The 27,668-nt window shown below is 40.3% G+C and overlaps 1 protein-coding gene across 1 annotated transcript; it reads right to left on the reverse strand.

Annotated features, from left to right (window-relative positions):
* Positions 1-1,463: 1,463 nt before the first annotated feature.
* OLFML1 (olfactomedin-like 1) lies at positions 1,464-27,268 on the reverse strand. The gene is made up of 3 exons (XM_006870162.1): positions 27,140-27,268; positions 23,601-23,889; positions 1,464-2,254 (listed from the first exon to the last, which is right to left on the reverse strand). The coding sequence occupies exons 1-3, from the start codon at positions 27,266-27,268 to the stop codon at positions 1,464-1,466; spliced, it is 1,209 nt and encodes a 402-aa protein (XP_006870224.1).
* Between the last annotated feature and the right edge of the window lie 400 nt (positions 27,269-27,668).

A 27,668-nucleotide genomic window follows, 5' to 3' on the forward strand; every position in this document is an offset into this window, starting at 1 on the left:
AGGGTGGGGAATTCCATTCTGCCAAAGAGCTACTCAAAGGCTATGAGGAAGAGAAAAAAAAAAAAAAAATCTCTCTTCACTGCCTATGATTCTGGTCTGAGCTTGGCAGAGATGGTAAAACAGCTGCAAACACACAAAGCAAACCCTCTCATGTGACCAACCTGGAAAGACAGAGGCCTCAGCACATGACACGGACTGGCACCACAGCCTGCGCTTATGACCCAAACTTGGCAGGACTGAATAAACGTGTGGGAAACATTTTGAAGAAGCCCCTCTCAAGAGGCACAGCTGTCCTCTGCCCCTGTACCACATGCACGCCTTCTGTGTCAGGGAGCTTGTTTGTCTGCTAGCTGGCATTCATCCAATTGTAGACTATTTGCCAAAGCCCTCCGTGTTTTGGGGATTGCTCATAGTAAACCCAAACCCACACAGCATTCCCTGAAGTCTTTTATGCTGAAGGGATGTAGGCAAATATAACCTGAAGAGATTCATTTGCTAAGTGTCAGTTTTATTGTAATTCACGCACGAAGGGGAGTATCAGACCAGATGAGGCTAGGAGGAGAGCTCCTATTCCTTAGGCTGATCTTCCGGAGGAAGGAGTTTTTGAACCATCTGTGGAAAGGTCTTGTACAAACATGAAATAAAGGGGCAGACCAGTAGTTTTAGGCTAAAATGATGAATATACTGCTTATAAAACTCTGGGAGAACAAACATGCACTGAGGCTTCAATGGCTAGTGGAAAGACTGGGATTTGCAGTGCTTACTAGCTCACTCTTTCACTTTGTGGTTGTGTTACTTTGAATGATTTACCTATATGTTCATCTCAAAACTGACAGTTCTAAGATTTGTTCTGCGCATCATATAAGAGTGAATAACAATTAAATGATATGACATATATGCAAATAATTTGTAACTGAAGGGTAGTATTCAAATGTTAATGCTATTACTCTAGTATTACATCAACATGATTCTGGGGGCAGGGCTGAGAAAAATAGAGATTAAACATCAATAGGAAATTGTGCCTTAACTGGACAATGAGAAATGGAAGAATATCAATAGCTATTTGAGAAAGAGATATGAATTTGAGCAAAGCCAGAGGAGAGAAAAATGAGTATTGGGGGGTGGCATTTAATCCGTATTGCTCTGCAGGGAGATTAGAGTAAATACATTAAAGAAAAGGCTTGAAGTACACAGGTTGAGGATGTGGAAGGCCTTGAAAGCCAGAAGGTTTCAATGGATAATGGAAGTCATTTAGAAAAATCTGATGATAAACTCTCATCTAAGCTTTTGGAAGATACCTGAAACAGTGATATCGGGGAAAGGAAGATAATCTCACCTCTAGACCCCATTCCTGCATGTGGTTAGAAGGATGCTATAGTGCAAAGGGATAGTGGCCTCAGTGTCCTGGACAGCTGGACAGCTGCTTCCAAGGCCACTGTGCTTTCTCTCCTGGCCATCATGCTTTATTCCACATGCAGTTTTCTCTTTGTCTGGAGTTTGTAAATGATCTGGTTTCCATCATTCCAGGCATAGAGCTGTTTATCTCTAGGGTTGTAATGGATCACAGAATGACTTCTCTGCCGCCTGGGGAAGAACAAGTTAGGCAGATGCTCCTCACTGACAGTGCCCAGCGGATCAAAGACACAGGTGATGCGATGGGGCCCATGGCCACTAGAACTGTAGACCACATAGAGAACCCCACACAAGAGGAACGAGGCTTCAGCATCCTGACTTCTGCAGGAAGTATCCCATGAGTACTCCACACCCAATGATCCAGGTTCGATTTTCGTGAGGACCAAGTGGCCATAGATGCCTGGTCCTGAATGGATGGCCCAGAGCCCATGCTCATCCACAGCCAGGTCAATGTAAGTTGAAGGGGAATGCTGGTAGACCAGTGATCTCCCTGCCCCTCCTGGGAGCCTCATCCGATCTCCCACAGCCCTCTTCTGCAGATTATATTTGATTATCTCATTGGGAGTCCCTTGGTTATGAAAAAAGAGGAAGCCTTTGTAGATCACATGGCCTGTTCCCTGCCAGGAATGTGTTAGGATTAACTTCCGGGGGGCTGGCTTGGTGCTATCCTCCATGAATGCCCGTAAATTTGGAAATTCCAAAACAGTGTTGTTTCTGGATCCAATTAAGAAATAAACTTTTGGAGAGTCACTGACACCATCTTTCATCCAAGAGCCATCTGTGTCCATAGTCTTCTTCACTATTTTCAGAGACTTTATACCCATCAGCATGTTGTTACAACCTGGCCAAGCAAAAGAAAAAAGGGAGACTACTTTATATTTGTAAGCTGTCTTTCTAGGAAGGTTTATCATGCTTGGTAAATTCTATTTCCTTCTAGCTCTAATACTGATAAGGATGAAATATTTTCAATTGTACTGTGAAATGATAGCCCTCAAAAAAAGAGCATCCCTCTGAAAGTCCTAAAACAAAAATTAAACAAAGGCATGTATTTCATTCATTTTCTTAAGAAAAAGGACATTTAATTCTCAGCACAATGCCAAGCTCTCTTTTTCACTTCTTATTGTCATAGATATTCCCCTTTCTATGTCTATAGTAAATTTATTACACATAGTTGATAATTTATTATACATAGTTATACTTCATAGTTTGATTGAATGAATCAAAAAGTAAATGAATAAATGGGTCTATAAAGAGTTATAGTTTAGGTTTAAGGCTCTTCATTTTATTTAGGTCAAGATATAAACAACTCTTTGCTGTGCCATTAACCCTGTTCTCTCTAGAGTACCTGAGAATACGCAAATTAAATTGCATATTAAATTTAAATTAAATTGCATTTACTAAGATTTTAATGGATATCTGGAGTCCTAGGGTGAAGCTATAGAATAAGCACTCTACCATAATGTCAGTTTGAACTGAAAGGCCAGCGGTTCAAACTCACCAGCTGCTCTACGGAAATCCTATACAGGGTCACTACGAGTTAGAAACTGCTCAACAACACTTAATAACAGCATCAAATGGATATGTACTATGAACTGAGCTTGCAATGTTCCTGGAACAGTTTGAAGTATTGGGGATAAAAAATAGTATCAACTCTAAACCTTAAAAAGATCATATGAAATTTCCCCCCTCTCATGATTCCACAAAGATTTATTTACAGCCTTGGGAACCCTACTCAGGGTCGCTATGTGCTGGAACCAACTCCATGGCACATCACCACCACCAGCTTCAATAAGGTGCCCTGGTGGTACAGTACATTGAGTGTTGGGCTGCTAACTACATGGTTAGTGGTTCAAACCCACTGGCTGCTACAAGAGAGAAAGATGAGACTATGCTTCTATAGAGATTTACAGTCTTGGAAACCCTAAAAAGCATTTTGACCGCCGTATAGGGTCACTGTGAGTCTAAAACAACTTGACGATGATGGGTTTTTGTTTTTGTTTTGCCTGTTTCAATAGTCTTCCTCCCTACTAGATCATTACCATCAGCAAGCAACCTGTAAGATCATTCATCTTTAAATAACCTTCCAGTATGGCCCCATTTCTCTGCTCTGTTTTATAATAAAATTTCTTTAAAGAGGAGTGTCCTCATCTTCAATTATTCCTTCAGCCATTCTAACCAGATAGATATTTACTTGTGCTTTATTGACTATGCAATGGCATTCTTGAAATAACCTTCCAGTATGGCCCCATTTCTCTGCTCCTTACAACAAAATTTCTTTAAAGAGGAGTTTCATTGTCTCCAATGATCACGTCAGCCATCTAACCAGATAGATATTTACTTGTGCTTTATTGACTATGCAAAGGCATTTGAACGTGTGGATCATAGCAATCTATGGATAACATTGCAAAGAATGGGTATTCCAGAACACTTCATTGTGCTCATGAGGAACCTGTATACACACCAAGAGACACTCATTCAAATGGAACAAAGGATATTGAATGGTTTAAAATCAGAAAGCTGTGTGTCAGAAAAGTGTGTGTCTTTCCACCACACTTATTCAATGCTAAACAAATAATCCATGGCATCAGGAATGGAGGAAGACTTATCAACAATCTGCAATATGAAGATAACACAACCTTACTAGCTGTACACAAAGAGGATTTGAAGTACTTACTGATGAAGATCAAAGACTACAGTATGAATTACATTTCAATGTAAAGAAAAAAAATCTTCACAGGTAGACCAATAAATAACATCACGATAAATAGAAAAAAGATTAAAGTTGCCAGATTTTATTTTATTTGTATCCACAATCAACACTCATAGAAATAGTCATCAAGAAATCACACGATGTACTTTAATAGGCAAATCTGTGCAAAAGACCTCTTCAAAGTCTTAAAGGGCAAAGATTACCCAAGCCATGGAATTATCAATCACCTCATATGCATGCCAGACAATGAATAAGGAAGACCAAGGAATTGATGCATTTGAAATATGGTGTTGGTGAAGAATATTGACTACACCATAGAATGCCAGAAGAATGAACAAATCTGTTTTGGAAAGTGTACAACCAGTTTGCTCTTGGAAGTGAAGATGGTGAGATTTTATGTCTCATATTTTAGACATGTTTTCAGGAGTGACCAGTCCCTAGAGAAGGACATCATGCTTGGTAAAGTGGAGGGCCAGTGAAAAAGGGGAAGACCGTCAATGAGATGGATTGATACAGTGTTAGCAACGTTGGGCTCAAACACAACAATTATAAAGATGGCACAGGACTGGGAAGTGTTAAGTTCTGTTGTACACTGGGTCACAATGGCACCTAACAACAACATATCAAACTTCAGTTTTCCACTAGTTCAAACTCCTCTACGCCCTCCACAAAATCAGTTATTAAGGTCACCAACAATTCCAATGTTGCCAAATATAGAACTCAATCTCAGTATTCAACCTCTTCAATATCTCAGCAGAATCTGACCTCTTGATTATCACCTCACCTTGAAACTCTTTCTTTGCATTTTTTCTCACAGATTTATGGATATTCTTCCCTTGGCATCCATTGATGGTTCCTTATCATCTACTTTTAAGTACTCTCTTCTCAGACCTCTTCTTTGCTCTACCTACAATCACTTTCTAAGACTTTCTAAGACACTTAATTCTGTCTGGTGGCTCTAAATACCATGTAAACTCTAAATAATGAGAACTCTAAAAGTTTTATCTGTAGCCTCAGTTGGGTTGTACACAGTGACCCAAACTCATTTATCCAACTGCCTACTCAATGCCCCTACTAGGATTTATTCAAACGTAACCTAACCTGTCCAAAACAGATGTCTTGCTTTTATTTTCCAAATTCTCTTCTTACTCATGCCATTTTAGGCAAAATGACTAAATCAAGTTTCTTACCTAGAAGTCATCCTTGACTCCTTTCTCTACATGTCCCACCACCAGCAAAGTCTTGATCGTAAAACTTACCTTCAAAATATGTTATACTTTAATTAAAATGCTTAAATATCTCTATCACTTTCTACGACCTCCCCTTTCACACCATTCCATTAATCATTGCTTCTTGCCTAGATATTATAATAGTCTCTTAACTCTTGCTCATTTAAAATATTTCTCCATATCGCACTAGACAATATTTTTTAAAAACATAAGTATGTTTAAAAACATAAATTATGTTACTGACATGTTAAACTCTTCCATGTCTCACACTCAGAATAAAATCCTAACCCCGGAGGAGCTAAGGACCTACATACGATATGACTCCTGCCTGTGTCTGCAGTTTTGTCATCTTCTCTCCTTGCTCACTATGCTGTGATTACATTGGCTTCCTTGATATTTTATGTGTATGTCATGCTTGTTTTTGTCTCAGGGTTCTAGCACTTGGAATTCTTCCTGTCTAGAATGTTCTTTTCCTTGATCTTCCCACAGTTGGCTTCTACTTAGCCTTCATCTCCTAGTTTTAATATCATCTTAAGAGGCGTCCTCTAACATATCTCCTATAGCACTTCCTTATTTCCTTGAGATCACTTATCACACTCTATAATTGTGCATCTGTTTTGTTTATAAGCTATTGTCTATCTCCCCATTAGTCTGTAAACTATAAAACGGCAAGACCTCTTTCTTTATATTTATTATTACACCCAATGCCTGACTCGGTACCTTGTGGGTTCGGTAAATATCTGCTGAACAAATGAAGAAAATAACTTCATTGAAGCAGATGCTTTTCTAGTGTCTAAACAGTGCTGCATATTCTGAGTTCAGACCCATTTTAGATAAGTAATAATTTGTAAAGTACTTAAAAGCTGTTAAGATAATTTCAAATCCATTATTTCATTAATAAAAAATGATACAAGGTTCTGTTCAAGGGAACACAAGGCAAGGTGGGGGGTAGGGAGCAACCTGAACTACTAAGAGCCAAGTCCTAGAAAACTCAGTTCATTCATGATTATGTCACTATGGGCAGGGTTATACTTAGAGCTATGGAAATCTCCCACTGATTACTAGCCACCATGTTCCCCTGCTGACATACAGCCTTATGATCCACACTGGCCTAGTTGACCTGGACTATAGGAAGTCAACACCCTTAGAAGTCAGAGAAACCTGAGGCCTCCTGGGAACCTTATGCAGTGCAGAAACAGCTAAAAGGAGAAGCCCATGAGACAGAGCTGTTGGGTGCTACAGGCTATATGATATGGGAGAGGGATGTGTGAGCTTCCCTGTTTGCTCTCTCTTGCTTGGACCCAGGATACCTTTTTCCCCTGTTTCAAAAGTTGGATATAAGTTCTTTCTATATTGTGTGGCAATAACAGAGGATGAATGAGTGAAGATTTAAACCTATAAGCAACCATTGATGCCTTTTATGGGGAAGGCTCTGTGGACCAATACAGAAAGCCGGAAGTGGTTTTCTATTATGGGACAAGCACAATGGCTGGAGAAATTAGTAAATATCTGACAAACACATACACTATGCTTGGTACTATGATGGGTCCTTTGCTTATGTTAACTTGTGTAATTCTTACAATAAGAGTAAGAGGTAGATATTTCAATCCCCATTTTACAAGTTAAAAAAAAGTAAGTCTTGGCTAAGTTACTTGGATATGTCACATGGCTATAAAGTGGTGGGATGGGTGATCTGAAGGATCAAATCACCCCTGAGGGCATGATGTATGCATATGCATATGTGTATATATGTGTGTTGTGGGAAGAGGCGAAAAATGATGAGTTTAAACATGACTCTGGTAGTGTAGTGGTTACGAATCAGGCTGTGAACCTTAATGCCAGCAGTTCGAAACTACCAGCCGCTTCTCGGGAGAACGATGAAGTGTTCTGCTCCCGTAAAGATTTACAACCTCGGAAACCCTGTACAGGGTCGCTATGGGTTGGAACTGACTCGACGGCACTTAACAGAACAAAGGAAGGGATAGGTTGAGGGCAGTAAGCTCTTTGAGACCCAGACAGAGGGTGACGTGATATTTATTCTGACTAGGAAGCCCCTAAGGAGCTCTGAAACCCTATACAAGGTCACTATGAGTCGGGATGGACTCCACAGCACACCACCACCACCACCACCAGGAAGACCCTAGACTGCCTATTCCTCTTACCTGGAAGGAAAACCAGGCTTACAATCCATCTCCATAGGACTACATGTAAGAACAAGGCACACACATATCTCACCCATAGAAAATGCTCATTTAAAATGGAGAAGACACTAACACAAATACTAAAGACTTTCTTCCTCCATCTATTTCTTCTCCATTGCTTTCTTATGCAGAACTCTTGGAGAAATGGTAAATCAATAGTGTTAATATATGGTTTTAATCAGGGAAACACAATTCTGGGAAAATAACAACATAGCTTTTCCCCATGTCCTCCCTTCTTCCCCTACCCCTTATATTATAGATGGAACCTGGGAATAGGAGTTAGTGATCCGGGTGGTCTGACCTCTGAAAAATCCCCTTGTCAATCTGGTGGTAGTATTCCCAGCCACAGAATAAGGGTTTTGGAGTAGATGTTATCTACAGCTTCTTCAGAGCTGATATTCTGAAATTCTTACACATTTCTTTTTTCACGACATGGCTATGGAATTTGAGGAGTATATCCTCTCAGTGTTTGAGTAAAAGGATAAAATTAAAACTGCCTACTGTGCTTCTCTTGAGAAGAGATAAATATTAGAAGGAAGGAAACAAAATAAAATTAAAACCTTTGGGTCCAGTTCAGCTGCAAATAATTTAAGAGAAGACAATGACATGCGCGGTTCCACCTGCAAACCAGAGAGTGAAAAATCTATGGCTCTTCCCTCAGGCAGAACTGCAGACAAGTAATTAGGATAAAATTTGCCCCAAGGCCTCCTAGTAAAATCATACACAAAGATCAGTTATTTGAAGTTTTTAATGCTTTTTCTGTATTTAACAGCAACACACTCCAGATCAGGTGAGACTTTTCCCTCTATACAGGAGTGATGTTTTATAAACATCAGCCTGGCTGCTGGTAAAGAATGGATTGGGGTGTGGGGCAAGAGGGGACACAGGAACACCATATAGGGAGTCTGTAGGAGTAATCCAGATAAGAGATATTGGAATATGATAGGCATGTGTTATGGACCGAATTGTGTTCCCCCCAAAAAAAGCATGGAAGTCCTAACCCCTGTTGCTATAAATATGAGCCTTTTTGGAAACAGTAGTTTTCTTTTGTGATGTTAATGAGGTCATGCTATTGTAGGCAGGTCCTTAATCTAATCACTTCTGAGTGGTGTCTTCTAAGAGCAGAAGAGACATGCACGGGGGAAGAGACCATGTAAGGAACCAATCTATAAGCCAAAGAAAGCCAAGGAACATCAGGACTGCCAAAAATGAAGAATCTTAATGCCTACGGCCTGATTTGGACTTGTATTCTTTAAAGCCACCCACTGTGGTATTTTTTTATTTTGTTATTTCAGCATTAGCAAACTAAAATAGCAATTAAAGAGGGGTATGGTAGCGTAGTGGTTACGAATTGGGCTGCGAACCTTAAGGTCTGTGGTTCGAAACTACCAGGCGCTCCGCGGGAGAAAGATGAGGCTTTCTACTCCCGTAAAGATTTACACCCTCGGAAACCCTGTACAGGGTCGCTATGGGTCGGAACCGACTCGATGGCACTTAACAACAACAACAACATAGATTCAAGAGACTGTTAGAAAAAGGATTTTAGACTTTCTTCATAGTTCTCCTTAGCTCATCTTTGTCACCTTGGGATCCACCCAATGGCAGATTACCCAATAAGCAAGCACAGACTTAATTGTGATTACTTACTAATTTGCAATGAACACTTTCACATTTTTTCATCACATTAAGGATTCTACTTCTAGGTATGGCTAGCATCTGTTTCTTTCCCAATCCCACAGCACCTTCCTACAGAATAAAGATAAGCAGTGGTTTACTCCTGCTTACTTACTAATCAGTAGTGAACAGTGTCTGGAAACTGCTCCTACTCATTCATACTCATCCTTCAAAACAAAATTCTCTAATTCCCACAGAGAAGTTCATTGCTCCTTCTTGTGTGTCCATAGCATTTGGTACAGACTTCTTCCAAGGCAGCCATCATGTGGAAGTGGAATGGTTTCTTCACTTTGTTTCTTTGCAAGCACATAAGATAAGGGTTGTGTCTTAATTGTTTTTCTGATCCATAGTGCAAGGGCATAGTACTATTTCACGAATCAAACTCTTACTTCTCACCATCTAAACTCAGAACCAATGAGATCCACATAATGAACTATTTTTCAGTGGCTATTCCATCTTTTACTATGCCAACTCAGAAAACAAATAGATTAGAGTAACATGGGGTATGTGTGGCCATTGTTATTAAGTGCCGCAGAGTCTGTTCCAACACATAACACAACAGAAGGAAATACTGCTCCATTGTAACAATTGCTATGTTTGAGCCCACTGTGGCTGGCACTGCATCCATCTTGGGGGTCTTTTTTTTTTTTGTGGACCTCTACTTTACCAATTGGAGTCCTGGTGTGGCGCTGTGGGTTAATGTGCCAGACTGTAAAGCCATTTGAACTACAAGGTTGGCAGTTCAAGCTCACCAGCTACTCCTCAGAAACCCTATATGGGTTCGCTATGGGTCGGAACCGACTCGATGGCACTTAACAACAACAACTTTACCCATCATGATGTTCTTCCCTAGGGAGTGATCCTTCCTGATAATATGTCTAAAATAAGACAGGCAAAGTCTCTCCAGCCTCACTTCTAAGGAGCATTCTGGCTATACTTCTTCCAAGAAAGATTTGTTTTTCTTGCAGTCCTTGGAACTTTCAATATTCTTTGCCAACACCATAATTCAATCGCATCAATTTTTCTCAAGTCTTCCTTATTCATCTTCAATATTCACATGTATATAAGGTGATGGAAAATACCACAGTTTGGGGCAGGTGCACCTTAGTCCTCAAACTGACATCTTTGCTCTTGAACACTTTAAAGAGGTCTTGTGCAGCAGATTTGCCTACTGCAATATGCCATTTGATTTCATGACTGCTGCTTCCGCGGGCATTGATTTTGAATCTAAGCAAATTGAATGTGTGACGATTAGCAAGTGCTTGTTTACTGGCTATCTTACTTCATTAGTGAATCGATGGTAGTCAGGGAGATAGACAGGTGTTAGAAATGGGCATTCAGTGAACCATAGAGTATTTGGCATTGCAAAAGGGGTATGAGTCCAACTTTAAAACTTAAGTAAGGTCCTGGTGTGGTGCTATGGGATAAAGCACTACACCACAAGGTCAGTTTAAGCCAGCCAGGAGGTCAGGAGTTCAAACTCACCAGCTGCTCCGTGGAAACCCTATTCAGTGTCACTATGAGTCAGAACCAACTCAGTGGCACTTAACAGCAACAGCAAATAATAAGTGCTCTATATATTAGTTTTGGTGAGTCACACAAAATGCTTATTAAATTCACATCAGAGGTTTTTCTAGGTTCCCAATACTAAATTAAAATAATTCCATGGTACCTAGGACCAAACTTTGACAGCATCCCTTTACTGATGAGTGGTGGTGGTGGCTGTGTGCCGTGGAGTCAGTTCCGACTCATAGTGACCCTGTACAGAGTTTCCGAGGCTGTAAATCTTTACAGGAGCAGAAAGCCTCATGTTTCTCCCATGGAACAACTGGTAGTTTCAAACTGCTGACCTTGTGGTTCACAGCCCAATTCATAACCACTACGCTATCAGAGCCCCTGATGAGTAGCAACAGTTTATTAGAAAGAAAACTGTCTGTTCACTTATATGGTTGGGTGTTCATCTACAATATAGAGCTGGGAACTCCAAGGAAGTGGTTGGAAGCTGGGAAGTTTAAGGAATGAGTGTGAATCCAGTCTATTTCTACTATAGGGCCCCTCCAGCTGGAATCCAACATAACCCACTCTCTGTCAAATACCTCCTTTGGGAAGATTACTCTCCATATCCCCCTTATTCTAGTTCGTTTTTCTCTATATAACTTATTTTCATCTCTTTGTCATATTATATTTTTATCTGCTCTCTTGTTTATTGTTCTTCATGAGAATAGGACTCCTGGTGTGGCACAGTAGGAACAGCACTGGACTTTGAACCACAAGATTGGCAGTTCAAACCTACCAGTTGCTCCTTGGAAAGCCTATACAGGGTTTCTATGAGTCAGACCTACTGGATGGCACTTAACATGAGAACAGCAACTTTGTCTTGTCTGTTTCATTCTCTGGTGCATGTCCTGCAGAATAGCATCTGGCACACACAGAAATGTCTCAGTTGTAATTTTTAATAGAGTAAATATCAATCATCATCTCTCATACTTCAGTCATACTGTCAGGAGGGACCAGTCACTGGAGAGGGATATCATGTTTGGTAAGGTGGAGGGTCAGAGAAAAAGAGGAAAACTCCCCCAACGAGATGGATTGGCAAAGTGGCAGCATCAATGGGCTCAAGCATGGCAACAACTGTGAGGTTGGCCCAGGATCGGGCAGTGTTTCATTCTGTTGTGCATAGGGTTGCTATGAGTCAGTATCGACTCAATGGCACCGAATAACAACATAATCCATATCAATAAGTTTTGGGGGGTCTTCCACCATTTTTAAGAAATGCAAAAGGTCCTAAGAGCAAAAAGTTTAAAGTAAAGTATGAGAATGGCCAGTTCTCTGGAGAATTTCCCATAATGGAGGGAATGAAAGAGCCTCCATTTTGCATCAATGATCAACTATAGCAGCAACTCAAACATTCCAAGGTTAAAATTATGAACATCTTACTTTTGATACATTCTTATTCATATTGAGTTGATTGCTTTTTAAAGTTTCTTTCTTTTCTGTTTTGTTGTTTTGGGTTCTTTTTTCCCTGTAATGTTCTTACCAAAGTAAAACAAATGGAAATATGCTCTTTGTAACTGTGGTACTACTACAGTCTTCCTGTTTGTCTGGTTAGAAAACACAGAATCATTTTGGCATTTCCCCATGGCATCTTCTTGTGAAAGAAATCTACTTCACTGCATTTCCTCTAGCTTCTCTCTCAGTGTAGCCATCTTGGTCTGCTGGTCAGGGAGGAAGTCCAAGGTGCATTGAAGGAATTGGCAACAAACAAGGCACCAGGAATTGATGGAATAAAAATTAAAATCTTTCAAAAAAGTCTAGGAGCGGAGGTCCCTAGGACCATCAACGGAGAAGAGCCGAGAGCGGGACCCTACCCAGAGAAGCAGTGAAGCCTGAGATGGAGGCAGAGACGACGATGTGGAGCAATGGAGCCGCTGGGGACTTTAGATCCAGAGAGGGAGAGCCACTGTGTGCTGAAGACTGGGAGGGTGGGGGGGTGGGGGTGGGAGTAGTGTAGCGGGCAGGCTTGCAGGGTATACCCTTTGGTTGGTTGATAATGCATGGAGGGGATTGGAACCATGGCAATGAAAGGATATACGATAGAATGAATGTCAAACTAATGTTCTCCCATGTAAACTATCATATAATTCACAATAAAACATTTTAAAAAAAGAGAAATGCTGAGCGTTTTCTTCCCTTTTGGTTTTCAAACTCCTCATCTTTGCACATTTTATTATAATGCTTTGTCTTCTTGAGCTTCTCTGAAATTTTTTGTTCTTTTACTTCATCAATTCTTCCATTCACTTTATCATCTCTACACTTAAGATCAAGTTTCAGAGTCTCTTCTAACACCTATTTTGATATTTTATTCTTTCCTGTCTTTTTAGTGATCTTTTTCTTTCTTCCTGTAGGATGTCGTTGATGTATCCCACAACTTTTCAGTTCTTCAGTCATTAGTATCTAATATATCAAATCTGTTCTTGAGATGGTCTCTAAATTAAAGGTAATATTTTGGGATATACTCAAAATCATAATTTGGCTATCATGGGTTTGTTTTAATTTTCTTCAGCTTCAGCCTGAACATACATATGAATAATTCCTGGTCTGTTCCACAGTCAGCCTCTGGTCTTGTTTGGCTGAAGATATGGAGCTTTTCCGCCATTGTTTCTGACAGATGCAGTCAATTTGATTCCTCTGTGTTCATTAGTATTCTTTGACATTGCAAAAGGACAAACTAGAAGATTCTTGCCCTGAGACTCTTTTACTGAGTGACTTCTGAGTGGAGAGTATACATGTGTATGTATGTGTACATGTGTACACACACGCAAGTCCACTGTTACCTGCACATGTACCTGTGTGCACTCACTTGAGCCCCTTTCATAATAAATGTATCTGTTGCACATTAGTATTCTATATGCTTTACTGTTTTATTCCACTCATTATAAATAATATACCTGTGACTTAAATCAGAGGTGTGTTTTCTTTAGTGTGTGTGTGTGTGTGTGTGTGTGTGTGTGTGAGTTTTGGTATTAATGGTGTTGAACACGGGGCATGCATATTTATAAAACCTGAATAGATTCCACAGGCATTTAAATCTACAGTATCAAACCTTCTTCTTTCAAATACCATCTAACAAAAGATATGAGTTGTTTAATTCATCAGGAAGAGGATTATTTGAGGTAACTTGCATGCATACTTGTAATAAAAGGAGCAGGGCAAAAGAAGAAATAAAATAAAATCTGTTATAATGGCTTGTTTTGACTCTCTTGGGAATTTTTCTTCATAAATACTTACAAGTTAAAAAGAGGTTAATAAACATAAGAAATCAGCCTGTGCAATCTTCCAAATACAGGAAGCTGGACAAATTCTCAACCCAGCTATCTGACGATATGGTACGTTGCCATAAACTGTTTAGTACAATGCAAAAAAAAAAAAAAAAAAAAAGTTTACTAATAAAAATTGTAGTACCAAGGAATGATTTAAAAACATGTCATATTGTATTCAAGTTAACATTCACTCACCTCAAAGAATTTCATTTAACCCCAAACATCCTTGAGAGTGTGGTCCTCATGTGACTATTACTTGGGGATCATCACCAAATAAATACTGAAAACTTGGGAACAGCTCTATAGGGAAGGCTTTATTATAGAGCAATTATCAGACTTGTTTAGGAGCCCTGGTAGTATAGTGGATTATGAGCTGAGCTCCTAACCACAGGTTTGGCAGTTCAAATCTGCCAGTCACTCTGCAGAAGAAAGATGAGATTTTCTGATCCCATTAGATGTATAGCCTCGGAAGCCCTGTACAGGGATGCTGTGAGTTGGAATTGACTCAATGGCAATTGACTCCTTTCTTGTCAAGGAGCCCTGGTGGCATGGTCCAATAAACACTGGATTGATAACCACAAGGTGGGTAGTTCAAACCCACCAGCTGGTCCACAGGAGAAATAGGAGGCTATCAGTTCCCGTTATGATTTATGGTTTTGGAAACCTTGTATAGGGTCACTATGAGTCAGCATCGACTTGATGGCTGTGGGTTTGGTGTGGGTTCACTTACTTGTTATCCCCAGTATCTGTACTGGGGAATATTCAAAACCAAACCACTGCCATCAAGTCGATTCTGACTCATAACAATCCTGTGTAGGATTTCCAAGAATGTAAATCTTCATGGGAGCAGACAACCTCCTCTTTCTCCTGTGGAGTGGCTGATGGGTTTGAACTACCCACTTTGTGGTTAGCAATCCAGTACTTATGCTACATACAGAGCACGGATAGCCCCAGAATAAATGAGAATCATTTAGGCTAATGCTAGAATTTCCTGGAGGCATCCTGTGACAAAACACTGAATTTTCCCAAGAAGTTGCAACAATCTCTCCCTAGAGGTTTTTCCAAAGAAATGGTCTTTCTAAGACAATGTGTATGTGTGAATAAAACCTTGTGATCTGACTTCTGGAAACTCCTCTTAGCTCATAATTCCAGGATGTCTGCCCACACAAGAGTGTTAGGATTTTAGTAGAGGTTCTGTTGCTGACACAATTTCTGTAGACTAAGGTTAAAAGATGTACATCATACATGAAGAAAGCAAAAAGTCATTAAGAAGACAAGAAACAAGAAAAAGGTCAAAATGGATGTCAGAAGAGACACTGAAACTTGCTCTCCAGCGTAGAGATGTTAAAGCAAATGGAAGAAATGAGAAGGTACAAGAGCTGAGCAGAAAATTTCAAAGATCAGCTCAAGAAGATAAAGCTAAATATTACAACAAAATGTGCAAAGGTCTGGAATCAGAAAACCAAAAAGGAAGAACACGCTCAGCATTTCTCAAACTGGAGGAAATGAAGAAAAAATTCATGCCTTGATTTTTGTTATTGAAAGATTCTCTTGGCAAATTATTGAATGATACAGAAAGCATCAAGAGAAGATACAAGGAATATACACAGTCACTGAACCAAAAGGAAATGGTTAATGTTTAGCCATTTCAAGAGGTACCATATGATCAAGAGCCAATGATACTGAAGGAGGAAGTCCAAGTTGCATTGAAGGAATTGGCAAAGAACAAGGCACCAGGAATTGATGGAATAAAAATTGAAATCTTTCAAGAAAGTGAGGTGGCACAGGAGGCACTCACTCATCTCTGCCAAGAAATTTGGAAGACAACTATCTGGCCGACTGATTGGAAGAGATCCATATTTATGCCTATTCCAAAGAGAGGTGACCCAATGGAATGCGGAAATCATCAGACAATCTCTTTGATATCCCACGCAAGTAAAGTTTTACTAAAGGTAAGACAGAAATGGCTGCAAGCATACATTGACAGAGAACTTCCAGAGGTTCAAGCCAGATTCAGAAGACGCCATGGAACGAGGGATATCATTGATGATGTGCACTGGATCTTGGCTGAAAGCAGAGAATATCAGAAAGATGTGTTTACCTGTGCTTTACTGACTACGCAAAGGCTTTCAATTGTGTGAATCATGACAAGCTATGGACAACACTGCGAAGGATGTGTATTCTGGAACACTTAATTGTGCTCATGAGGAATCTGTACATGAACCAAGAGGCAGTTGTTCGAACAGTTGTAGGAACACCAAATGGTTTAAAATTAAGAAAGGTGTGCAACAAGGTTGTATTCTTTCACCATACTTATTCAACCTGTATGCTGAGCAAATAATACAAGAAGCTGGGTTCTATTAAGAATAATGTGGCATCAGGATTGGAGGAAGACTCATTAACAACCTGCGATATGCAGATGATACAACCTTGCTTGCTGAAAGTAAAGAGGACTTAAAACATTAATGATGAAGATCCAAGAGCAGAGCCTTTGGTATGCATTACATCTCAATGTAAAGAAAACAAAAATCCTCACCACTGGACCAGTAAACAACATTCCTATCAATGGAGAAGAGATTGAAGTTGTCAAGGCCTTCATTCTTCTTGGATCAGCTATCAATACCATGGAAGCATCAGTCAAGAAATCAGACGACGCATTGCATTAGGCAAATCTGCTGCACAAGACCTTTTTAAAGTGTTGAAGAGCAAAGATGTCAGCTTGAGGACTAAGGTGCAACTGACCCAAACCATGGTATTTTCAATAACCTCATATATATGCAAAAGCTGGACAGTGAATAAGGAAGACCGTAGAAGAACTGATGCTTTTGAGTTATGGTGTTGGAGGAGAATACTGAAAGTGCCATGGGCTGCGGAAAGAACCAATAGATACATTTTGGAAGAAGTGCAGCCAGAGTGCTCCTTGGAGGCCAAGATGGCCAAACTTTGTCTCTCATACTTCGGGCATATTGTCAGGAGGGACCCATCTCTGGAGAAGGATATCATGTTTGGTAAGGTGGAGGGGCAGATAATAAGAGGAAGACCCCCAACGAGATGGACTGGCAAAGTGGCAACATCAATGGACTCAGTGTGGCAACAGTAGTGAGGTTGACCCAGGACTGGGCAGTGTTTTGTTCTGCTGTGCATAAGGTCACTATGAGTCGGTACCAACTCAATGACACCTAACAACAACAAGGTTAAAAGATGGGAAGATGAGAGGCTTCTAGGAAGAGTGTGGGTACAGCAGTTAGCACCAGTTGGACATATTAGATTAGGGTACACAGACTTCTGAGATGCCCTACAACATTCCTGCCCACTGGGTACACACGCTGGGTACACTTCCCTTGAGTGTGAGTGGAACCTATGGATGTGAAGGGATTATCACTTTAGGTTACATTATATGGCAAAGGTGAGAGGATTTTACAGTTGTAATTAAGGTCTCAAAATCAAATTTGAGTTAATTAAAAGAGCTTGTTGTTGTTGTTAAGTGCCATCGAGTTGATTCCGACTCATACCACCCTGTATAGGGTTTCCGAGTAGCAGCTGGTGAGCTTGAACTGCTGATCTTGCAGTTCAAACGGCTTTGCAATCTGGCGCATTAACACATAGCACCACACCGGGACTCCAAAAGAGAGAACAAGCCTGACTTAACTAGGTAAAAACTCTAGGAAGAGCTGTTGGACCCTTTTAAAACAGGGGCACATTCCTACTGAATTTGAATTCCATGAATTCAAAGCTACCATGATGTGGACTACCTGTGAGAGGGGCAGCTGGTAGAAGCTGAAGACCTTGGTCCTACAACATTAAGAGCCAAGTTCTGCTGACAACCTCAATAAACTTAGCAGTGGACTCTGAGTTGTACATGAGATCAGAGCATGTCTGACATTTGGAATGCAGCCCTGTTAAACCCTGAAAGAAGATCCAGCTGAGCTGTGCCTGGACACTTGACTCACAGAAACCTGATGTAATAAACATGTGTTGTTTTACACCACTACATTTGTGTAATTTATCAGGCAGCAATAGAAAACTAATATAGATATGTTGTTGCTAAGTGCCATCAAGTTGGTTCTGACCCATGGTGACTCTGTATAGGGTTTCCAAAGAGCAGCCGGTGAGCTTCAGCCACCGACATTGCAGTTCAAACTGACTGTGCAGTCGACCGCATTAACCCATAGTGCCATACCAGAACTCCAAAAATAGATACAGTTACTAACAAATATAATAAGAAAAATTATGGGAGGGCATAACATATATAATACAAAATAGCACATGGGAAGAATAAATTACGATTTCAACGTTTACGCTTGGGCAGAGAACAGGTCAGAAAAGTACTAATCACACAGTTGTGATTGTTTACAGGGACCACTGCCATCACTGTTGTTATTGTCATCAAGTTGGTTCTGGCTCATAGCAACCCTGTATAGTGCTTCCAAGGCTGTCAATCTTTGTGGGAGGAGAAAGCCTCATCTTTCTCCCCAGGAGCTGTTGGTGGGCTCAAGCCACCAGCCATGTGGTTTACAGTCCAGTGCTTATTATAAGAGCCATGAACCATCACTAATCCCTCTATAAGCAAATTTTATGGTCTCTTTCATGGGAGGCCTAACCTAGGCTCTGTGAAACAGAATTGAAGATCTCAATGTGTTAAAGGTCACATTAAATCCTCCCTCGGAGACTGAATGAGCCACTCTTGGTGTATTCGGGTGGTGGGGGCAGGGGCTTCACAGAGTAAGCATTTGAGTCACAAAGGATGGTGGCATGGTGAGTAAGAAATCTTTTTCTTTTTTTTTTTTTTAAGTTGCATAAGGGTAATTTATGGGAGATTTTTAAGTTGTATAAGGGTAATTTATGGGAGAAGAGGGTGGAGATCAGCTCAGGCCACTTTATGAAGGAGTTTCCTTACATAAAGTCCCTGGGTGGCAAAAACAATTTACGTAATCCACTGCTAACCAAAAGGTTGGAGGTCTGAGTCCACCCAGAGGTGGTACAAAAGAAAGATCTGGTGATTTACTCCTGAAAAATCCAGCACTGGGCATTCTATGGCGCCCAGTTCTATTCTAACATATATAGGGTCACCATGAGTTAGAACTGACTCAATGGCAATGGATTGGTTATTGCTGTTTCCCTGTGTAAAAAAAGTCAAAAAGAACCAAATTATGTATGACCCTGAACAGATCTCACCTGAACTTAGAGATCATTTGAAGAACAGATTTGATGCATTAGACACTAAAGACCGAAGACTAGAAGAGTTATGGGATGACATCAAGAACATCATACAGGAAAGAAAGCAAAGGGCTATTAAGAAGACAAGAAGGAAGGAAAGGCCAAAATGAATGTCAGAAAATACTCTGAAACTTGCTTTTGAGTGTAGAGATGCTAAAGCAAATGGAAGAAATGAGGAGGTAAAAGAGCTGAACATTTCAAAGGGCAGCTCGACAAGACAAAGTCAAATATTATAATAAATGAAATGTACAAAGATCTGGAGTTAGAAACCCAAAAGGGAGGGACACACTCAGCATTCCTCAAGCTGAGAGAAATGAAGAAAAAGTTCAAACCTCAACTTGAAATATTGAAGGTTTTTATGGTCAAAATACTGAATGATGCAGAAAGCATCAAAAAAAAAGATGGAAGGAATATACAGAGTCATTGTACCAGAAAGAAATGGTCCATGTTCAACCATGACAATAGATAGCATATGATTAAGAGTCAAGATACTGAAGGAAGAAATTCAAGGGGCATTGAAGGCATTGGCAAAGAACAGGTGCCAGGAATTAATGGAATACAAATGGAAATATTTCAACAAACTGATGACACACTGGAGGCACTCACTCTAAGCTAAGAAATTTGTAGACAACTGCCTGACCAACTGTCTGCAAGAGATTCATACTTGTGCCCATTCTAAAGAGTGTGGCCCAATGGAATGCAGAAATCATCAGACAAAATCATTAATATTATATGCAAGTAAAATTTTTTAAAGACAATTCAAGAATGGCTGCAACTGTACATTGACAGAGAACTGCAGAGGTTCAAGCCAGATTCAGACAAGGACGTGGAATGAGGGATATCATTGCTGATGTCAGATGGATCTTGGCTGAAAGCAGAGAATACCAGAAAGAAGTTAGCCTGTGCTTTATTGACAACACAAAGGCTTTTGATTGTGTGAATCATGACAAGCTATCAGAATATTACAGAGAATGAATATTCCAGAACACTTAATTGTGCTCATGAGGAACCTATACATAGACCAAGAGACAGTTGTTCGAACAGAACAAGGGAACACTGAATGGTTTAAAATTAGGAAAGCTGTGTGCCAGGGTTGTATTCTTTCATCATACTTATTCAATCTGTATGCTGAGAAAATATTTCAAGAAGTTGTATTATATGAAGAAAAATATGGCATCAGGATTGGAGGAAGACTCCTTATCAGCCTGTGATATGCAGATGATATGTTTACTGGGAGAAAAGAGAATTTAAAATACTGATGAAGATCAGAGACCACAGCCTTTGGTATGGGTTGTACCTCAATGTAAAGAAAACAAAAATCCTCACCACTGGACCAATAAACAACATTCTTATCAAAAGAGAAAAGATTTAAGTTGTCAAAAACTTCAGTTTGCTCGAATCAACTATCAACACTCATGGTAGCAACAGTTAAGAAATCAAACAATGAATTGCATTAGGCAAATCTGCTGCACAAGACCTCTTGAAAGTGTTGAAGGGCAAAGATGTCCATTGATGACTAAGGTGCACCTGACCCAAGCCATAGTATTTTCAATAACCTCATATGGATATGATAGATGGACATTGAATAAGGAAGACCGTAGAAGAATTGATGCATTTGAGGTATGGTGTTGAAGAAGAATGTTAAAAGTACCACAGACTTCCAATAGAATAAACCAATCTGTGTTAAAAGAAGTACAGCCAGGATGTTCCTTGGAAGGCAGATGGTCAGACTTTGTCTCTCCTCCTTCAGACATATTATCAGGAGGGACCAGGCCCTGGTGAAGGATATCAGCTTGGTAAAAGTGGAGGGTCAGAGAAAAAGAGGAAGATTCCAACAAGATGGTTCGTACGGTGGCAGCAGCAATGGGCTCAAACATAGCAGTGATTGTGAGGTTGGCACAGGATCAGGCAGTGTTTCATTCTGTTGTGCATTAGGTTGCTATGAGTCGGTACTGACTTGATGGCACCTAACTACAGCAACAACAATGAGTCAGAATCTATTTGACACAGTAGGTTTGTTTTTTTGTTTAAAAGACTAAGTGTTTTAAATGGATTATTTAACTGTTGATAATTGATGACAAACAACAACAAAACATTTTACACTGAGAAGTAATATCATCCATTTTGTGTTGTGGGAAGGTCTACTTAACAGTAAATGGATTATAGGAGGCAAGACCAGAGACAGGATGATGAATAAGAAAACTAGTGTTGGATTCAGGTATGCTTTACTTCCTCCTCTATCCCTACCAGGTAGCACTGAGTCTGAGGATACAGTCAGCTTGAGCAGCCTAGGAACCCAGTTCAGAATTGTGGTTTAGGTTTAGTGCACTGTCTGATCCCTGGAATGAAAGATCAGGAACATTCTACACCTCTCCTTCAGCCTACTTTTGTTCCTTCCTTCTCTCATACACTCTCACCCTGGCTGTTCCCGCTCTGACAGTAGATCAGCTCTAGACTTAGATACTGTCAGGGCTGAAAAGAATCACTCAGATTATCTTGACCAACTTTTCTCTCTCTTCTGATTCAAATGTTATCTTTCTTGTATAAGATGTTCTCTTTCTTGCCAAAGACTAATTGTGCTGACATTCCATCGATCCATCCATCCATCCACTCCATGTCACTTATTCACTGACAAATATTTACTGAGCACAAACATAGCAAAGAACTAGAAAAGCAGAGTTCAAACTCTCTCATAGAGGCAGCATTCTACAAGGGGAAGCAGAAAGTAAGCAGTATACAAATAAACTAGAAGATTTCAGAGTAATGCGTGCTCTGAAAAAAGAAACCAGCTTGCCCTTCCTCCTGGGTTTCCTATCTTAGCATATTACATATCAATCACATAATCACCTAAGCCAAAAACCTGGGAAGCATCCTCAACTCATCTTTCTCAGTCATCTTTCACATTTATCAGTCATCAAACCATGTAGATTCCAACTCTCAAAGGCTCTAAATCCATCTGCTCTTTTCCATAACATTGACATTGAATGCAGATACCATCACTTGTTGCCCCAATGACAGCAATATTCCCTTAGTCTTGCCCTCTTGCATCAAATGACGCCCAGCTTAAAATCTTTCAATGGTTCTCTACAATTTCTCTCGTAAAGTTCAACCTCCTTAGCCTGGCACACAAGACCCTTCACCATCAGAGTCCAACTGAACTCTTCAATCTTCTGGCTTATACAGCTTCACTTGGCTGTGTTTGCAAATCCACAAACATATTGAGCTGCTATACATTCTCATGCATTTGATAAGCTATGCCTTCACCTGAGCTACCCTTTGCCCCTTCTTTTCTACTCCCTTAGTTCAAAACTCAGATCAAGTGTCTCCTTCTTGGGCCTGTGGAGCACTTGTAAGATCACATGAGATCCTATCTGATACCCTGAGTACAATGTTGACACTCAGTTTATGTCTTGTTTCCTGGATGGAGTTTATTGCACTGACATATAAATAAGGCTTCCTATTTGCAATGAAATCATGTCAGCATACAGACTTTGAGTTAGGGGACTCATCTCTCTCATTGTTTTAATAAAATGAATTCATGAACGGGAAATTTTCCTTCTCATTTGCTACTTATTACAATCTGAGCTCTTAGATATAATTTATAATGGCCGGAAAGTGATTCTAATGGACCACAAATATGGAGACAAATCCCTGGAGAGCACCATCCCAGAAAGCACCACACCAAAAACCAAACCCACTGCCACTGAGTAAATTCAGACTTACAGCGACCCTAGACATGGTTTCTAAGGCTGCAAAGATTTATGGGAGCAGAAAGTCTAATTTTTTTCCTAAGAAGCCATTTGGTGGGTTTGAATAATCAGACTTGTGGTTAGTAGTTCAGTGCTTATTCTACAGCAACACCAGGACTCCTTCCAAAGAACATACACAATAATAATTTACAGCAGTACCCACCCTGAGGGTTGGCTGCTGCCATATCCAATTTTAGACTGCTACGTGGCACATTTGCCATAGCTTCCTACTCCAGGGTGCTGGATGTAGAATCTACCAACCAGCACTCTCCCTGGACTGATCAGGACCACATCCTTCGATCAAAGCAAGGTCTATCAGGAGGTGGCCTTCCTAGGCTAATCTCTGACACTCGGTAACTCTGATTTTCCATGGAGTCTTTGCAAACTCCCCATGAAAGGTAAAGTGGCTTTCTGAGAACAGATTTGCCTTCTGATACCTGTTTTCAGAGAAAATTCCTTTCTCAGCACACGCACACTAGTTCACACGTCCAGTTCCAACTCTCATACGGAGACTCCCTAACTGCTTGGAATCTGCATCTGAGTGTGGAAGTCCCTAGAAATGATCTAAAAAGACAAAATTCTCTTACTTGCATTCAGCAGAGTCCGAATCTTCTTCTCTTCTTCAGCTTCTTGGAGTAGCTTTTCTGCCAAGATCTTGTCTTCTGATTCTACACACACTTCAGATTCTCGAAGGTACTCTAGGTAGTCAACTTCCCTTTGGGCACGTTCCACTTTGGTTGCCAGGCTATCGACTGCACTTTTATACTCACTCGTGTAGGCCAAACATCTTCCCAGCATAACAGATATGTTTTTTGAGAAGTCTTGGAATTCTTGAATGTATGCTCTGGTTGCTTGGGTACACTTTGCCAGCCCTTGCTTCAGTCAGAAAATAAATTCCCAAGTCAATTAATTCTAGTTATTTAAATTATCTAAATAATATAAATAGCTATCATACATAGAAGAAATTTTTACTTTTTAATAATCAAAAAGGAGGAAAATTTAAAGTCACCCAAAATTCCTCCATTCAGAGATATTATTGATTGATACTTTCGTATTTTAACTTAAAAAAATGTTTTCCATGCAAATTGTTGTTGTTGTTAAGTGCATCAGATCAGTTCCAACTGATAGCAACCCTGTGTAGGGTTTCCAAGGAGTGGCTATAGGTTTGGACAACTGACCTTATGGTTAGCAGTCCAGTGCTTACCCTACAATGCCACACCAGGGCTCCAAGCAAATAAGCACATACAAATACATATTTTACAAAATATGATGTTACTGTATAGGTTTTGAAACATACGAGGGGGCTTCAAAAAGTTTTTGGAAAAATTCCTTTATCTTTTCATTCCATTGTTCCACAAACTTTTTGAAGTCCCTTCATATTTTTAATTTGCTGATATATTATGAATGTATTTGAATACAAATATATCTATGACATAATTTTGATGATCATAGAATTAACATCTCATTATTTATTCTATTAGACTTTTTAATGGACACTTAAGTAAGGCGCTCTGGTAACGTAGTGGTTACAAATCGGGCTGCGAACCTTAAGGTCAGTGGTTCGAAACTACCAGCCGCTCCATGGGAGAAAGATGAGACATTCTGCTCCCGTAAAGATTTACATCCTCAGAAACCCTGTACAGGGTCGCTATGGGTCGGAACCGACTCGATGGCAATTAACAACAACAACAAAAAGTAATTATAAATGTTTTTGTCTCTCAAACAATGCTGAAAAAATATCTTTATGTTTATAGCCTCACATACTTATACGATTATTTTCTTAGCACAGGTGTCCAGAATAAGTTCTATTCTTAGCACTCAGTACATAGTTTGTACTTAGTAAAATAATGAAAGGATAAATTAATGAAGAATTAAAATGAAAAGTCTGTGTTGAAGGGAATTATTATATTTAAAGTTCATTTAACATAGTTTACAAATACTCTGCACAAACATAAAATTTATACTTCAAACAGCAGGATAAAGGACTTTCTTTTGAAGTCAAATAGAAAGATAGACCCTGAGTATAATTCCCTAAATTCCTATTATCTCTTTCTGATTCCAAAAACAGGCACCCCTTGGTTTTTATGTATTTACACTAACCAACATTGGCTGTGGCCTAGAACTCATGACCAGGGTAGACTGTATAGGTCATAACCCTGTCTTTTTAAAATCAACCTATGAATGTACTAGTCTACACTTTATAGCTTTGTCTGGATATCATAAACTCTTAAAGTCTTGAAGAAAACTTGGAGGGATTTGGCTGGCTCTATTCTTGGTATGGCGCTGTGGGTAAATGTGCCAGACTGCAAAGGCATTTGAACTGCAAGGTCAGCGGTTCAAGCTCACCAGCTGCTCCTCGGAAACCCTATACAGGGTCGCTATGGGTCAGAATCAACTCGATGGCACTTCACAACACAACAACAACTCCCAGGGCCAAGGGGTCCTGGTGTGGCACTGTGGGATAAGGATTTTGAAGCACAAAGTTAACAGCTCAAATTCACCAGTGCTCCTCAGAAACCCTATACAGGGTCACTGCGAGTTGGAACCGACTCGATGGCACTTAACAACAACAATCCCAGAGCAAGTGAAGAAAGAGCAAGAGGTCACCTGCCCAGGAGAATTTCACCAATTGGCTCAAGCCCCTCAGTCTGTTGACAGAACAAAGTTAAGGAGTGCTCTTAGTCTGTACTGATGAATTATTTAATATAACTAGATGACCAAATATTTTAGACTTGAAGATTTTTCAGGAAACTATAGAAAATAAATATTGGAGATAGGATGTCTTTGAAAGAAGATGAACAATTTACCAGAATTTGACATGTACAAAAGCCAGGCATTAAATATGAAATAGTTAAAGTCAGCACCGGAGTGTGACAAACACTATGTGTTTTTTCCCCCAGGAGCCTGCCTGTGCCTTAGCAATGCTTACTTTTGATGCAAATTTTGATGAAGTGGCAACTAGCACATGGGTGACAGAGTCCCAACACTGTCTCTGTCAACATCACTGAAATCTGCTCACGTCTAAACCCAAGTCGAGTTTGGTAAGAATAGCTAAGACTTAGTTTCTCAGTACACAGATATCATCATTTGGGACACTAACCTAGCAATTAAGGAGCCCTGGTGGTACAGTGATTGATTTGCTCAGTTGTGAGCCTGGGTTTAAACCCACCAGCTGCTTGAGGGAGAAAAGTGTGGCAATCTCTTTCCATTTACAATCTTGGAAACCCTATGGGGTTGTTCAACTGTGTCCTGTAGGGTTGGTATGAGTCAGAACTGACTTGACAACGGTTGGTTTGGATTTTTGGGAAATCTAGCCATTGACTGGAGTCCTGGTGTGGTGCTGTAAGATAAGCACGGGACTGCTAACTGCAAGGTTGGCAGTTCAAACCCACCAGCTGCTCCTTGGGAACCGTTTACAGGGTTGCTATGAGTCGGAACTGACTTGATGGCATTTAACAACAGCAGTTGACTAAAAAAAACAAAACAGAAATAAAATCCATTATTTCCTGATATAGTGAAACAAAAAGAAAGACTGATATCAAACTGCAATTTTCCTACTTTAAGAAATGAGTTATTCATTAGTAACACTATTTTAGAGATCTTCTCCATGCCAAGCAATACTCTTAATGTGGATTAGCGGATCAGATCTTCAGCTAACCCTAAGAGGTAAATTCCATAATCATTCCCATTTTCCAGATGGAGAAGCCGTCTACTCAAGGCTTCAGAGTGGCAGAACCTGGATTCTGGTGTTGGTGCTCTACACCACCAGCCTAGGAAAAGTTTTTACATTGTGAGTTTAGCAATGTATTTAATCTATTATTTATGATCGCTGTTATTAGTTGCTGAGGAGTTGATTCTGCCTCACTGTGACCCCATGTGTGCAGAGTAGAACTGCTGCACCAAGTTTTCAGAAGCAGATTGTGTGAGGTGTGTCTTCTGAGGCGCCTCTGGATGGATTCAAACCACCAACCTTTCTGCTAGTAGGGTACCATCTGTGGTGCCGAGGGACATCTCATTTATAATTTACAGTCTAAAAAATATACATTCCAGTAGCTAGGTTAGTATGGATAATAAGGTAACTTCTGGAAGCCATGTTCCCCAAATAGGGTGTACAGATGCCACCTACCTCCAGTACTTGAAAGCGCTGGTAGATGTAATGCACCATGGCTGGGTCTTGGGCACACTGTGGCGGAGGCAGAAAAGTAGAAAGGAACAAAACCAGGAAAGCAGAGGCTTCCCTCAAGGCCATCATCATCTTACAAACCACCCAGGAGGGGTGGAATCTGGTATGCTGTAGTTCTTGAGGGAGAATCAAGGGCCCAGGTGGTGGTAACTTCTGCTTCTTATCCTTCTCTCTGCTGCTGTGGCAAACCCTCTCACAAAGTGTCTTACAGAGCCGGAGAGTAATGTCCGCTTGTTACTCTACCAGATGCATGATCTCAGTTCGCAAACTGGTGATCAAATCCAGCTGTTGGTAAATTTCTCCCTGGAGGCCTTTCGGGCAGATTTAGTGCGGAGATTACTGGGTCCAGCATCTATTGCCACCACCCTTGATGCTCACACTTGCCCTCCCCAAGCTATAGTTGCACGCTTCTTCCAGGCCTGGGTATGTTAAGCGTGTATTGGGGGTAGAAATGGGAAGGGCCACCCCCACC

The sequence above is a fragment of the Chrysochloris asiatica genome, unplaced genomic scaffold (assembly GCF_000296735.1).
Source record: "Chrysochloris asiatica unplaced genomic scaffold, ChrAsi1.0 scaffold00140, whole genome shotgun sequence".
NCBI lineage: Eukaryota > Metazoa > Chordata > Mammalia > Afrosoricida > Chrysochloridae > Chrysochloris > Chrysochloris asiatica.